The following is a 16573-nucleotide window of genomic DNA, read 5'->3' on the forward strand; positions in this document are numbered from 1 at the left end:
CAAATTGAATACCACTAAAACCAAATTGCTGGTTAAAAGTGTGCCACCACGGGAAAAGGATGAACTAGAAATATTAACAGGTTTTAAGATTTGTCAAAAAAAGCGAAGTATTTGGGCATTTGGATCACCCCAAAAAATATAAACCTATTTCAAGATAATTATACGGAAACTTGGTTAGAGATAAAAAAGAATTTTGAAATCTGGAGCAGGTTAAAGCTCTCATTTCTGGGTAGGATTTCCATAATAAAGATGAATGTCCTTCCTAAATTAATATTCTTATTGCAAATGATTCCAGTGCTGGGTGATGCAGGCTGTCTCAAGACTTGGCAGAGAGAGATCTCTAAGTTTTGTGGGAGGGGAAAAACCCAGAGTCAAACATCTAATATTAATTGATATAGAAGACAGAGGAAGTTTTTCTCTCCCTGACCTGAAACTATATTATGAGGCAGCCTGCTTCACCTGGCTGAAGGAATGGTGCACTCTGCAAGATCCTGACCTTCTCGATCTGGAGGGTTTCGACAATCGATGGGGATGGCATGCATACTTGATGTATGGAAGAGCTAAAATACACAGAAATTTTGTGAATCACATAACCAGGAGATCACTTTTTGCAGTTTGGAAAAAATATAAGGACTTGTTAGAACCCAATGTGCCATGGTGGACATCCCCAATAGAAGCCTCTGCAGTTAAAAGGAAGAATACTCAGAAAATCTGGCCTACATATAAAGTACTCCTTAAAAGCTTTGAGGAGCTAAAAGTGCATTTATCTGATTGGTTCCAGTATCATCAATTATTTGAAAAATTTCCAGATTTGAATTGGAGTTAGTAAACTCCAAGAGTAAAACCCTTTCCAAAGTGTATCGACTCCTCCTTGATTGGGAGGTCAAGGAGGAGGAGGTCACCACGGTTATGATTAAGTGGTCACAAGACTTTGGGTATACAATAAATATGTTCCTATGGGAAAATTTGTGGAAAAACAATTGGAAGTTTACAACCTGTTACACCCTAAGAGAGATTTTTTTTTTAATGCAACATAGATGGTACTTAACACCTTGGAAGCTTTCTATAAAAGTGTCCCAGGCGATTGCTGGAGATGTGCAGAAAAACCAGGCACTTTTTACCACATGTGGTGGCAGTGCAAGAAAATGGAAGTGTTTTGGGGAAAACGTCCATACAGAATTGCAAAAACTACTAAAAATCTATTTTAATAAAAAACCAGAAGCATATCTTCTGGGGATTACAGGTCTGGATCTTACTCAAAAAACGAAGGATATCTTCTTATATGCCACAGTTGCAGCAAGAATGTTAATTGCTGCAAATTGGAAATCTGACAAACTTCCATCCATGCAGGAATATATTCAAAAATTCATTGAATATGCAGAATATTGGATAATAATATATATATGATAATAATAATATTGGAGAAAACTGGGTATTGAAACTTGCTTAATCTAAATCATACATCCCAGTTTTCAGTGGCCCTTTAAAGTACACTTCACGCAGAGTATACACAGTCAGAAGTCGACCTGGCTAAGAAAACACCACCAAGAGCATAGGGAATTATCTCCCTTATATGAAACCCCTTACTAGCTGTATGCTTGTAAAAGCATACAGAAGAAAATACAAACTGTTGGGTTTCTTTAACTGAAAAACAAACTGACTCTAAAAGAGACTTTAAACTAAAGATAAATGCTTTCTCTTTTAGCAATGTTATCTACCCACATTCAAAACCTCCCACAAACCTCCCATTAAACTACTCGAGAATTAACAGCATTCTAGCATTATAACTAAGCAATCATACTAAGATTCAACTAAGGAATCTCTTAAACTGAGAACAACTGAGAGAGTGATCTACTTAGAGATGAATCAAACTGAAAGATCTAACTAAGAGATAGAGAAGGCTTTCTGGCAGAGCCTTATATACAAGAAGCAGAGCCCATGCCTGTGAGCAATTAACAGAAACACCGTCACCTGTTTCTCTCAAACAGACAGTATTTACATTAGACCGGCTCTAATGTAACTTGACTATTCAAAAAATCCAACACAGAATTAGATAGTTTGTCTGAAAAAATAAAGAATAAACCAAAACAGGTATTCGTATCAAAATGGGAAGTCTTAAAAATGTATTTTAAAAATAAATATAGCACTTTAAATTCTGCTGCAGCATTTGACTAACTAGTAGCTTCAAGAATAATGTGAGACTCAAGATTAATGAAGCAGTTTAATCACGATAATAGTTTGTATCGGCAACAAATTTTCCATATTTGAATTAAGGAGCAGACGGGAAGTCATTAGTGTTTTGTATTTGGTTTTGCAATGATTGTATTAATTTTCTGTGCGGTACGGGTGTAAAGGGTGCATTTTTTCTTTTTTCTTTGTTTGTTCTTTTTGTTTCTGTAATAACTCAATAAAAAAATTTAAAAAGAAGAAAAAAGAAGGAGCGTCTCCACCCCCATCATTGTGCCCGGACACTGAGGTCCAGCGCTGAGGGCCTTCTGGCTGTTCCCTCACTGCGAGAAATGAGGCTACAGGGAACCAGGCAGAGGGCCTTCTCGGTAGTGGGACCCGCCCTGTGGAATGCTCTGCCATCAGATGTCAAGGAAATAAACAACTACGTGACTTTTAGAAGACATCTGAAGGCAACTCTGTTTGGGGAAGTTTTTTATGTTGCTTTATTGTGTTTTTAATATTCTGTTGGGAGCCGCCCGAGTGGCTGGGGAAACTCAGCCAGATGGGCAGGGTATAAATAATAAATATCATTAGTAGTAGTAGTAGTAGTCTTCCCATCCCTATGGGTGAGTAGAGCTCATTGGGTCATACTTTGCTCTGGAAAGCTTGCAGAACATTTCCATTCATGCCTACTCAGAAGCAAAGGTACACATTCAAACTTAAATTCCACACTGAGAGAAATGGAACCCATTTTAGAGATCAAACCTGAAGTGAGGTATAAGCCACAAGATCTATTCCCAGTATTTTCAGTTTGCTCATAAATCTCCTGCTGCGTACATTAGCAACATACCCTATTCTGCTCTGATTTTAATAGTCTGTATTAACTAACACACATACACACACACACACAACTGGGCTTTCGGCTATGCAGAAATAAGTGCCTGGTGCTCAGCTGTGTCTCTGGGGGCTTATTAATCCCCATTCAGCACATATGCATAGACCCCGCATGTGTTTGGCTTGTGTTTCATCAGGCAGATGTTGCAAGTTTTTAATCTCCAGGAAGTATCATGTGGATTAAATCACAAATCTCTAAACATTATTCTTAATTGCTGCCATAAGTAGGACAGGCCTGTGGTAAGAATAGCTCACCATTTAAATGAAAGCAATAAACAAATTCTGGCTGGCTTAAAGCTCAGTTACTCAAATGATATTCTTTTCTTACTGATTTTCCCTTCTTCTCTCCATGCTATATATATAAATATATAAAACACAGCATGCCTCCGGCAATCAGCATACCCACGTGTTATTGACTGGCAAGGGAACCCCCAGGGGAAGAAGGCTCAGAGCCTGGGGAGTGGTGGTGGGATGACACTGAGTGTTCAGAGAGAGAGGAGGGAACAGAATGGGAGGAGAAAGTTTTGGAAGCTGAAGACATAACAGGGTTTAGTGAGCAGGAAGTAGCTGTGGCAGAGAGTAGTCCAGAATCAGAGGCAGAAGCAGAGGGTGGAAAGGAGGGGTGGGGCCAAGAGGCAGAGATCAGACAGGCTATTGAAGAAGCCAGGGGGTCTCCCCTTCTGCTGCAACCAGATCCCCCACCCCTTGGTCTCCCAGGATCAGAAGAGGTATAAAGAGGATGGAGCAGAGACAAGACACATTGATGGAGTCTCAGATTGCTTGGAAAGGGCCCAGGGGAGGAGGAGGCTTAGGCAACCGTGGGAAGGTGGGAACCTTCAGCCCTCTCAACTGTCTCATTGGGACAAGATCTACTGGGAAGAGTTGCCTTGCTCACTAGGCCTGTCCTCCTGAGCTGTTTGTTTCTTTGAATAAGGAAACAACTTCCCTGACACCGTGTGTGTTATTACTGACCAGCTCAGGCCCGGCTCTAGGTAGACCCCCGGTGGCGCAGGGCACCATGGCGCCGGCCCGCCAGAAAGGCGCCGCGAGCTGCGCCCGCCCGCTGGCCGGCCGATCCGCCGGTCCGCCGCGCAGCTGCGCCCACCCGCCCACCGTGCTGGGAAACGGGGCGGGAGGGCGCCAGAGAGATCGCGCTGTGCCTGCCCACCCACCCGCCCACCGCGCTGGGAAACGGGGCGGGAGGGCGCCGGAGAGATCCGGCGCACCACAGCGGCAGGGGCGTTTAAGACGGCCCTGGACCAGCTCCTGGTACCCACCCTGACGCTACATTATTCACAGGGCATCATGTACACAATATCCCCATTCCACATACCTGTAACCCTTCAATGGCCAGTTTGAGGATAGAAGGTGTTAATTTGGAAGCTTGCTTGAAGGAGAAATTACTCCAGTCTATAATTAGAACGAAGCCATTTATCTGAAGCTCTTGGTCTTCAATGAGAACTTCTAAGGACAGCAGAATAGCCCGTAAAATGTCTATGAAAGAATTCCTAGGGATGAAATAAAAGAGAGGAGAAAATAATTGTAGTTATCAACAAATCCCAATAAATGCAATGAATGAATGAATAAAATTATTAATATTTTTCTGGTGAAAGAAGCAATATTTCATGATTTGGATTAATGTTTTCTGAAATAGCAGATATTTCAAAATATTCCAATAAACATTTCTCAAAGAAAATGGTGCTGGTTCCCAGGGCGACATGTCCTGCTTCACCACCTGAGATGAGAAAGGAAAGTGCCCCCACCACCTCACTCTTACTGAAGCACCCACAAAGCAATGGTGTTAGTGACGGGTTCCCGTGTGAACTTGTGAGATCTTGCAGAGCTTGGTGGAAGCCAGCACTGCTTCTCTACCAGCAGGGGAGGTAGAGAGGTGAGCAGGGCACCCACAGTGGCATTGCCTCCTGGGTTTCTACCATCTGAAGCACTACCTTAGCCCACCTTATGGGCAGGCCAGCCCTGTTGGTTCCTCCTCTGGTTAACACAATCCATCTTGTGTTTCCAAATTCTTGCTTCTTTCCACAAAACAAGAGTCCTCCATGGGACAGCTGGAGCTGACCAACTTAGAAATTCAATGAAGGATTGACAAATTTAAGACATTTTAAAATCACAACATTATTCCTAAGTTATTCCTGGAGAACAAAAGTCTGCACCTATCCTTGAAAATCTTCCAGCAAATAGATTACTTGGCAGTTTATCACACTGAAGAAATTCTTCTGCTGTGCAGCATTGCTTTCCTAATGATGAAGATAAATCTATGTTCTGTAATGTAATCCTATTGTTGCATTTATTATCCACAAAGGGGATAGTGGCCAATTGTTCTCTGCCTTCTTCTCACAAGCTCTTTTCATTTGAGCTAAACACCCACCCTATTCTCACACCATATTATATTGCTTCTGTATAATTTCCAATTTGTTCATCTTTTCACTTCCCTCTATCTGGAACAAATTAGTTTATTTGAGCTTCTTTGGATCTTTCTGTTTCTTTTTGACTTTTGGCTTTTCCAGATAAGATGTTGAAAAAATGAAGTATTAAAAGTGATAATAATATATCAGTGTGCATAATTGCTCTCATGTTATCTTTTTCACACTTTGAATTGTTCTTTCTTAATTCAACCTTGTATCTTATTAACTTCTCTGACCACCACCGTACATTGAGTGCAATTCTTAATTGTCTGGCTGACAATGCCTAGACCTTTCCTTTCCTTCTGAGGTTACAAGTAATAAAACACTGATGCTTATAAGTATGTGGAAATTGTAGCTCTGTATCGCTAATATGATTAGATAAATAACCTAGCGTTTTTCATTGCTGATAATTATAATACTCTGTTTTAGGACTCCATGCATTTTATCCTGAAGACCTTGGCCTTTCTTCTTAATACTCTACTGTATCAATCTTTAGTTAATGCATATTTTACCAATTTTCAAAACACAGAAATTAGTCCTTCTAGGGTAGTCCAATACGAAGCTCTACTGAAGTTTTTAATGGTTGATGTTTTATCGCTTTATTATCATTATTATTATTAATATTCTGCTGCGAGCTGCCCATAGTGGCTGGGGAGACCCAGCCAGATGGGCGGGGTATAAATAATGAATTGTTGTTGTTGTTGTTGTTGTTGTTGTTATATCTGGTTATGTGCAGCTAGATTTACAGCTATGACTTTGCTATCTCTGTTTTTTCCTACATTTATAGAATTGTAGAGCTCAAAAGTGATTGCATATGGATGCAACACTTAACCACAGTTGGAGTCTTAACAAGGCTTAGGATCACACACACACACACACACACACCATCCCTGCTTAAACTGTATCACAGCTGCAAGAAGATCAAAACCTTTCACATCTGTTTTCAACTAACACCAGTTACTCATTATGTCCAAACCTTGGCTGGTGTTCAAACAATGGTTAGTCATCCTGATTTCTTACTCTCATCCAGGGATGGGTAACTTTTTTCAATGCAAGGGCCACATTCCCTCATACACACCCTTCCTGGGTGTGTGACCATGTCAGTTGTCAGTGAATGTGGCAAATATGGATGATGGGGCAAAGGATATGACTCTTACCACACAGAAGTCAGTGGTTCCTAACTACCACCATCCCACAAAATCTTTCACCCTCCATCACCCTCCTTTCTTTTTTTTTTGCTTTGTTTTTAATGTTTTTACTGTATTTATATTCGGTGTTAGTCGCCCTGAGCCCAGTCTTGGCCAGGGAGGGCGGGGTATAAATATCATCATCATCATTATATAAGGTAAATTAATATCAGAGTTCAAGGCACATTCCAGACTGGCAAATGCATTCAAGGAGGGCACAGAGCAAAGCTAATGAAGAATGTGAGCTGGAACAGTTCTGAGATCCAAAGATACTCTCCCTGCCTGCCATGAAACATAGTTGACACTAATCATAGTTTAGTGCTCTAAAATTGGGCTGAAGTATTCAGAGAACAAGGAGTGAGTAAGGAAGCACTGGGAGCTGATGATTCCAGGAAATGGGTGGAGCATACAATTGTTCTCTATATCTGATTGACCTGCTGCTTAGTAAAAGCGCATATGCAATTTGCCTCTACTAATATTTGCATACTGGTAAATGAATGGTCAGCGGTTCGAATCCCTGTGATGGGGTGAGCTCCCGTTGCTTGGTCCCAGCTCCTGCCAACCTAGCAGTTCGAAAGCACGTCAAAATGCAAGTAGATAAATAGGAACCGCTACAGCGGGAAGGTAAATGGCGTTTCCATGTGCTGCTCTGGTTTGCCAGAAGCGGCTTTGTCATGCTGGCCATATGACCTGGAAGCTATACGCTGGCTCCTTCGGCCAATACCGGTAATGCGAGATGAGCGTGCAACCCCAGAGTCGGTCATGACTGGACCTAATGGTCAGGGGTCCCTTTCCCCTTTTTAAATGAACCAAATATTACAAATGTGCTATAAGTCCCCTGTGTTTCCTCTCCTTAAGAAAGCCAAAACTCAGGTAGTGCTTCTCCTAAAATTTCTCACTGCTCTGGAGGTGCAATGGCTTTAAATACGAACCAGACACATTAAGCTAATGTTTTCTCATTAGAGTTATCCTGTCATGTGTGATGTCTTCTGTTATTGCTCTCCTAGGATGTAAACAGAAGCCATCAAAACCAACTTCTCATAGCCACAAATGTCTTTAATAATTTATTCTTTGTGGTTAAACCCTCCATGGGTTAACACCTCACGTTATTTATAGCTTAAAACAAGCACTGGGTTTGAACCGCAAAAGAAACAAAGGTACTGCTGATTGATCTGAACGGTAATGAACCAAGTTCATTTAGTTACACAGCCAGAGTTCTCCAGATTGCAGCTTTGACTTGAAGTTTGAGGAAGGCAGAGAAGTGCAGAGGAGAGAACAAGACAGGCTGCGAAACTGAACAAACTGGAAAAACTGTTGTGGAAAGTGGGTTTTTTCGTCATCTTGGGAATTGTTCTCTTAATCAGGTATTCTTTATGCAAATATCACTGTTCATGTTCATGCAAAAGGGCAATCATCTATTTATTTTTAACCATTTGGGGCAATATTGAATTTTTCAGGGCTTTCAGGCAGAGTAGAACCTTGATTCTCCAAAACTGTCCCAGTTTTTTTTTTTACACTTGATCTTTCACACTTTTAGTTTGTCCATTTCCAGGAACAGTTTGGATTCAAATCATGCTGCAAACGTGACTTCAGAGAGGATCTCTGTAAAAAACTCTTTGAACCAAGTTGACTCACAGGGGAAGGAAGGAGATCAGTTTCTACTCCAAACGTCAGTTCCTCATATATACTGATACATGACTGGTACGGTAGCAACTGATAGCCTTGTCCTCCAAGAATTTGCCTAATCCTCTTTTAAAGTCACCACAGTTGGTTGCTATCACTGCTTCTTTTAGGAGCGAGTTCCATAATTCCATAGGTCACAGTCTTCTTCACTATACTGAGTTGATGTAACTTTTATGCAACTTTTATGTCTCCTTCTCTTTCACAGATGCGCAAATGGCCTCCACAGAAGTATGAAAGCAGGGTTGGTAGGATACACTTTGTGTTTGAAAATGAATAATAGAAATATGCTGGCCTACATAGAAAACACCATTTCCCATCTCATTTCAACAATCTAGGGCAATCTCAAACCACTTCTTCTTTTCCTTATACAATTTCAGCATGTGTAAAGAATTAGTTATGTCATCATGATAAAATTGATTTGAGATTGCAGCAGAGAGCTAGAAATGCTTAGCATCAAAATGTGGACTCAAAATCCAGAGGTTTGTTCAGAGCTTTTCTATTAAATTAGAAGTTGTTCCCTCTGTTACATTGAGTTGCATTTTATTGACCACATCCTAAATATTTCTGATTTGCTTTTGTAACTTAAAAAAAAAACTACAGTAAAGCCACCTATCAATAGGAGCAGCAAAGCATCAGTTGCCTAAAAGCCTGACAAAATAGATTTGGCTTGCAGAGCTTCCTAAATATAAGCCAAGATAGGCTAAACGAGATTTCTTTAGGTGAATGGGGCCACAACCAAACAGCCCCTGCCTCGAATCTTAACAATAACAGCAAGTCAAGGAACAATCAAAGATTGTTCAGAACTGGAAGAAAGCCTGCCCCAAGCCAAGAGCTGTGGCCTTGGTAACAGTAAGACTACCATTTGTTTCAATACAGATGGCATATGGGAAGGATACATTTGGTCAAAGTATTATCCATAAATCCAACTTTTTCTGTCATTCATTGGCCCATTTCTCAGGAACACAAATATGAGCCCATTTTATTTTTCCACTGAAGTCACTACACTACATCAGCTGAAAAGTGTAGAATTGCCATGTTCACAAGCAGCACACCACTGACTTCCCCAAATGCTTGCTTGGGTTGTTTGTATAATCATTCAGTTAATTAATGAAATGTATTTATAACCTGCCTTTCTCCCAAGTTGGGACTCAACTGTTGCAATATTATATTCAATCCAAAAGGTTGCTTTCAGCTTTTCTCATGCATTTCTCCTGGTGCACAGTATTTAGGGGAATGAATTTGAACCTAATACAGTGGTACCTTAGTTCTCGAACGTAATCCGTTTCAGAAGTCTGTCCAACTGCCGAAATGTTAGAAAACCAAGGCACAGCTTCCAATTGGCACAGGCACCCCAGAAACAATAGCCGACAGCCGCATCGGACATTCGGCTTTCAAAAAAAGTTTGAAACACTTCTGGGTTTTTGGTGTTCAGGAGCCGAAATGTTTGAGTACCAAGGCATTCAAGAACCAAGGCTCCACTGTATAGGAAAAGTTTGGGGACATCTGCTCTAGGAAAGGAATTCAATGCCATGCTCTTCTGCTCATTTTGTCAGAGCAAGCATTTCAGCTTGTTGGATAAAACAATTCCCCTTCTCCTCCCCCCACATGCTATTTGAGATGTTCCCCTGACCTTCCAGAGTGAGAGGCGGGGGAAGGGGGTACACATTATGCTTGTGGGAGTCCTTGCACTGGCTTCCACTGGTGTGCCAGATTTGTTGAATTGGGTTTCCATTTTTAAAAATAAAAAATAAAAATGGAATTCTTATTGGATCCATTTTAAACTGTAAGTGGTCAGATGACAGCTCATTTAGATTTGTAGCTCACACACAGGGAGAAAGTCTATAAAATGATTTTTGGATATTTGCAGGCCGTATGATTCATATGCCTGTGAACCTGGTGCAAATGACACTAAGAATGAACTCCTTTCATTCCTTCAAATTGGAACTTTTGTCATGATGAGATAGGAATGGAAGAATAGTCTATTCCAGGCATCCCCAAACTGCGGCCCTCCAGATTTTTTGGCCTATAACTCCCATGATCCCTAGCTAACAGGACCAGTGGTCAGGAATGATGGGAATTGTAGGCCAAAACATCTGGAGGGCTGAAGTTTGGGGATGCCTGCTTTATAGCCATGGCTTTGCCTTTCCTGTGCCTGATGTCACAGGACATCAAATGATTGGCAGCACCTGCCAATGTGGCTCTATTCCAAGACATGATTGGCCCCTCTTGACCTGTATGAAGGTAGAACCTTGAATGAATGTTCATGATCTGAAAGTCACCATAGGGTAAGAACAGAAAACAAAAACATAGTTATATAGCATTTATTTTTACCAAAAATAAAATAAAGTAGAAACGTCTATGAGCATTCCCTTAGAGCAGGCATGTCAAACATGCGGCCCTCCAGATGTTTTGGACTACAATTCCCATCTTCCCCAACCACTGGTCCTGCTACAGGGTAGCTAGGGATCATGGGAGTTGTAGGCCAAAACATCTGGAGGGCCGCATGTTTGACATGCCTGCCTTAGAGGTATTTTCAGTAGTGCTCAGCAATTTCCTTATCCTGGTACTTGTCAGTTAAGAAGTGCTACATTGATTTTCTAATACTGTACTTATAAAATGCAGGGCTCAGGTACATGCCAGGTTTTTGTTTTTGTTGTTTAAGAGTTTTCTGGTTGAAATCCACAAAGCAGTTACCTGGGAATAAGTCTCATTGAACTCAGCAATACTTACTTCTGAATAGACATGTAGAGTTGTGAATTAGCTTTCTATCCTCCCCATTCTGAACACAGAACTTCCCAGAATACTTCAAGAGCATCTACAACACACGACCAACCATTTTAGAAAACTGAATTTCCTTGTTGAATACAGGTGGCCTTTTGAGTCATTGTCGGACTCCAACTCCCATCAGCCCCATCTGGATGACCACAGGTTCTGCATTTACAGAACAAGGCTTGGCTCACTTGCCTGAGCCAAGCAATGCACTGTGTTGAAATTTGCCAGGATGGTGTTTAGCAGTTTGCTCCTGAATTCCCTTGCACTGGATTATGTGGGGAAACATTACAGAGGATTGTTTACATCAGGATTCAATCCTCACCCCACTTACATGAAAGTAAGACCCACTGAACCCAGTGGGACTTACTTTTCATTATTAGGATTGTGCTGTTGGCTTTTGAGATCTCTTAGTCTTTCCCTCTCTCCTAGTTTAGTGAGATACCTCCTTGTCACAGCTGTCTGGTGGGGGAAGCATAAGGAGCCATCTGTCTGTCTATGCCATTGAGGACTGTACAAAAGCAGGACAGCAGCATCTGTCTTAAGGGACCAACAACAACTGTCACAACTTGGGCCAAAGGCCCCTACAGACAGGGAAAGACAAGAGATTATAAGCATATTGCATGCTCCTTTAAACTGCTTTCTCCATATGCTTCTGCCCCTGGCCTGTTAGAACTACCTGTGATTCATACAGCAGGACAGGGACAGGTTTAATTTGGATTGAATCAGGTGCATTATCTCACATCTCCTACATTATCCACCTGCACCCCTTCACGTGTCATTGCACTAGTCTATTGTTCAGCATAAAGCTCTCTTTTCTAACCCACAAGAAATTAATATGATGAACTGAAAAATGTAATTGTTTGCAGTGTAATTGGTCTGAACTAATGACTTCAATCTGTCATATGTAACTTCTGTGCTGATGCCACTGACAACAGTCTTGGCAGCCCTGCATTTAATAGCATATTGCAGAAATAAAAGATGGTCAATGAGGGTTTGCAAAGCTCTTTTACCACTAACATGCCGGAAGCTGGAAAGGAATGGCAATTATTTCTTGGCAATGCCTTGTAACTTCATTTTACCAGCCATTTACTGGCCTGTATTAAACGCCAAAGATTATCGCTGAAATGTATGGGAACATTTAAAAATATCCTTCTATTTTGACAGAAGGATGTGCTGGCAATCACACTTCCCAAATTAGAACATCTTGGCAAGCATGTGAGTTTGTCTTGATCAATATCTTTTAAAAGAATTTACACTGGTTTTTGTAATCTCACATAGCAGTAATGCTCTGCCCTTTAAATCTGAGTCTCTGTACACTTGCAGTTAAGTGTCTGACATTTACAACTCTTGGGTTAATAAAGCAGAATTTATGGGCACCAGCTGGTATGGAAAGATTAGTTGTGAGCAAAGAATCATTCAACCCCCTTGATTCTTTAGATTATTCAGTTTAGAAGACTCCGCTTTCGTGATCACATTGCATTTACCAGCATTATGACATTAAAAACAACAACAACACCACACACAGTCTTGTAACTGTGGCCACAGTTATCATATCACATATCAAGATATGGCTGTGTAATATAACTGTGTAATATAATAGGCACTGAAGCACTTCCTGCAAAGACTTTTGTTTGAAGCCTGCCGTATGTACGGGAAAATGGGAACTCCATATCTGAAGAAAAAGGAAGGAAATTCTTCACGCACAACTCTGACTATCAGATTCATCAGATCAACAGGATTTGAAAACAATTCAAAATAATTATTTCCCCATGTGTGTTGCTATTAACAATCAGTTAATGGTTTGTGTATTATTATTTTTAAAAAAGATAAGTACACTATCTACATTTACCTACTCTGATCCCAGTTGGCTGCAAAAAGCAAAAGTATCTTCCTGCCGTAGTGATCACGGTTTTCCAGCACTCCTGGGAATCCATCAGTCAGAGCTCGTTTGATCCCAGGATCATCAGCCTTAAAATTTTTGAACATATCCAGGTTCAGCTGACGGTACTGGAAGTACTGAGCCAGTAATCTGAAGGCATCTGCTTGGTGAAACTTTCTGGCTCGGAGAAATCTCAGGATGAAGGCATCATCTGTACGTAAAAACCCAATGTCAGGCCTTGTGATGATCATGTCCCTGACCTGCTGGATGTCCTGGTGCAAAACATCTGGGTTTTCATTGAGTTCAAGGCGGGCTTTCTCTATCGTCTCTGGGCTGAGACCAGCATGTAAATGAGTCATCTTTGCAAAAGTCTCTTTTCCAAATCCTTAACTTCAGCAATTTGCTTAGAAGATATTCTGATCCCATTCAACTAACAGTCTGTGGTGATCCATCCAAGTGCAATTTGTATTATATTTTGTAATATATCGAAGAATACAAAGATGAGGGGTTTTCCATACCCATCCAAAGGCTCTCACATTCAGTTCATATCCTTAGATATCCATCCGTAGAGAGGAATCACTCGTATCATCATCATTCTCTGAAAAATACATATATAACAACCACAGATTATATTTGTTTGTAAACAGACTGAACACATTCCCAAGCATGTGTATTTCCCCCTTTTTCTTTAAATTGCTACTGCAGATCTGATTAAAATTTAAAGACCCAAAGAGTTTTAGAATGAGCTACTTAGTACAACGCTATCATTATATATCTTGCATACATAATATAGAAGCCTCATGAACACAGCTTGATGAATTTATAATTGAACTGAGCCTTTAGCAATGCTGAAATTGCGCTGATTTAACATTATATTACAATTCCTTATTTAATTAGAATGCAAATAACAATGGCACTGAGAGCTCAGTCAATGTCTTCCCTGATAAAGTTGTACCAGTTTCCCTTAAGGAAGGTCCCTTTTAGGCCAACCCCGAGAAATGATACCCCCAGTAGTAAGTTCCTTACTTATTAGTTAGAGCTCCACTCCAGATGAGCCCACCATTTCCAAGCAGCCTCAGGGCAGCTTCACATATTAAAAAGGAGTTGCCACCAATCAATGACATGGTAGTAGACTAGTGGTGCTTCTTTGTAACATATAAAGACATGTGCAGAGTGAACATGCATCAGCTGCATGAGCTGGGAACCTTTTCTAGGTCAAGGGCCATATTCCCTCAGGGCCAATTTTTCTGAGACACATGCCAGTGGTGGGTGGGGCCAGAGGCAGCAAGAATCCAGAGTGGGCAGTGCAATAGATGTGAATCTTGCTATTATATATTAAGCTGCTTTTCAGCCACAAGAAAGCCAGAGGTTTTGACACACATCTCCCCATTCCCCTGTCCTTCATTCAGGCAAGCAAAAAAGCATGATTGTGGTTCAAGGATACAGTCCAGTGAGGCAAAAGCACTTCAGCAGGGCATAGACAGAGGGGTGGCCTGGGAGAGTCTTGAGGGTCATAGCCCTGATCTACAAATTGCACAAATTAACTTCTTTGCCCAATTACTGCTCCTAATTTTTTTTAACCAACCTCCCTCTGTTACACTGATGCCTGCTGTGGCACACATGCAAAATACAAAAAGCAGACCACCTTTTCTAGTCACACAGTGCACATGCATGCCCCAACCATGGCTTCTGAGTGCATCAACCTGCAGCTGGTCTATAGTTTGTATGCAGATGTGCACCTCTCTTTCATAACATACACATTCATTGCAGAAAGCAATGGTATAACTTTACTAAAGTTAACTACCATGCCGTTTGAAGCATCAGCCTTATAGGTTATTCCAGTTCCCTGTGCTGGCCTAGATACTAAAATTGATGGAGAGGTTTGGTTTGGTAAAGCTGAGAACTAGTTTTGTGCTACATCCTTTACTGCATGGATGGGGGAGCATCTTTCAGCCTGATTGCAACCTTCTCTCAGTGACTGGGTGGACCGGAGGAAAAAGTGGGCAGAAGAATGGATCTGACTCTTCCTGTGTACAGAAGGCTACATTCCAGCCACAGAAAAATCTGCTTCTACACGTATGCTCCAGCACACATTTCATCCACTGTCCAGCCAAGCAAGCAGTTCAAGGGCACATTCCAGTCCGGAAAAGCACTTGAGAAGGGCATGGAGCAGGACCAGTGAATGGGGTGCCCTGGGGAAATTGAATGGCCTGCAAGAAATCCTTTGGCTGGATAGAGAGGTGTGGAGGACTCCACTTGGCCATCAGGTATGAGGTCTCACTCCCTCATATAATGCATGGAACAGGAGACTGTCTTGCTCCGATGAGAGTGTTTTTGCCACTTTTATAAAGTAATAGGAGATGTTTGCTCCAACACTGGAGACTGATACCCCAAAATAAAGACTGCAAAATTGCCAAGACTTTCTGCAATGGCCACATGGTGTGGTAGCTGTGCATTTTGGCTTGCAAGAGAGAACGATCCCCTCTCTGCTCCCCCTGCATGCTTCCACCCATAAGTCCGTTTAGGGGGTGGGACACATGAGGGGGAGGAGAGGGGAGAAACTCCATTGCACATATGGAAGTCCTTGTGCAGGATGTCTACTGATGGGACTCACTAGTTGAATCTGGTCCAGTGGACTATGCACATGGTATATACTCTTTCTGACAGTGCCAACCTTCTTATGGGTGAATATATACTGGTGCATTGCTGAATGAGAGCCTTGGTGGGTTTTTCTTTAAGTAAGTCTCAGGGGAAGACTTCAGTAGAATTTATCTGCAGATCATGGCTGTTGAGGTTTACAGTTTCTGTGAAATATCCCACATTACATGCGCATAACATGGTAACTATACCACAATGAGTATTAGAAAGAGATTCTATTGTACACACTGGTGCATAATTCATTTTTATAAGTCTTCTTTCATTCTAACATCTGGCTTTAAAGCAATATGCAGGCAGCCAGAATAATCAATATTGCTTTGAACAGCAGGGCTGTTTCCTGGAAGCATTACCAGGTGTTAACTACTATTGCTCCATTGAGATATGCTTACCTAGTGGCTGAAGACTTGCCTGCCATGGTGTTATCATTTATAAAAATGCTTCCATGCCCAGCAGACCATTTCTCACACAACTTCCCCCAGTTAATCCTTTAATTCTATTTTCAAAAAGCTCATTTGGTCCACTAAGGGGCACATTGCCAAGGCATGGAAGGATTTCCAGGGATAGCCCTCCAGATGTTGTTGGTTGCTTGCTACCATCAGCCCCAAGCAGGATTGTCAGTGGTCAGGGATTATGGGAGTTGTAGTCTGGCACCATCTGGAGGGCACCACTTTAGGTGGAGCCTTCTAGGTAAAGGATGGTGTAGTTTCAGGGGGCATCTCTAGTTGCCCTGTAAACTGATGTACTTTCATAGACTTGAAACAAACTCCAGAAGTCCTTCAGAAGTCTGCACAAAAAGTCTCTCCACTTCCCAGACATCATAGAGCAGCCTACCTAATCCAAATCAAAGTGCCCTAGAAATAATATTCCCAGGACAAATAACTCTAAGGTTGCAATCCTATTTATAGGTT

The 16573-nt window shown here is 41.5% G+C and overlaps 1 protein-coding gene across 1 annotated transcript in view; it reads right to left on the bottom strand.

Annotated features, from left to right (window-relative positions):
• The window catches only part of CLVS1 (clavesin 1), a 48393-nt gene extending 35027 nt beyond the window's left edge, over positions 1–13366 (bottom strand). Inside the window, exons 1-2 of the mRNA XM_035125806.2 lie at positions 12978–13366; positions 4397–4571 (exon numbers count right to left, since the gene is read on the bottom strand). Of these exons, the coding sequence (XP_034981697.2) occupies positions 4397–4571; positions 12978–13366 (564 nt within the window). The remainder of the gene's footprint in view (positions 1–4396; positions 4572–12977) is intronic.
• Positions 13367–16573: the final 3207 nt, after the last annotated feature.

Source organism: Zootoca vivipara, chromosome 8, assembly GCF_963506605.1.
Source record: "Zootoca vivipara chromosome 8, rZooViv1.1, whole genome shotgun sequence".
Taxonomy (NCBI): domain Eukaryota; kingdom Metazoa; phylum Chordata; class Lepidosauria; order Squamata; family Lacertidae; genus Zootoca; species Zootoca vivipara.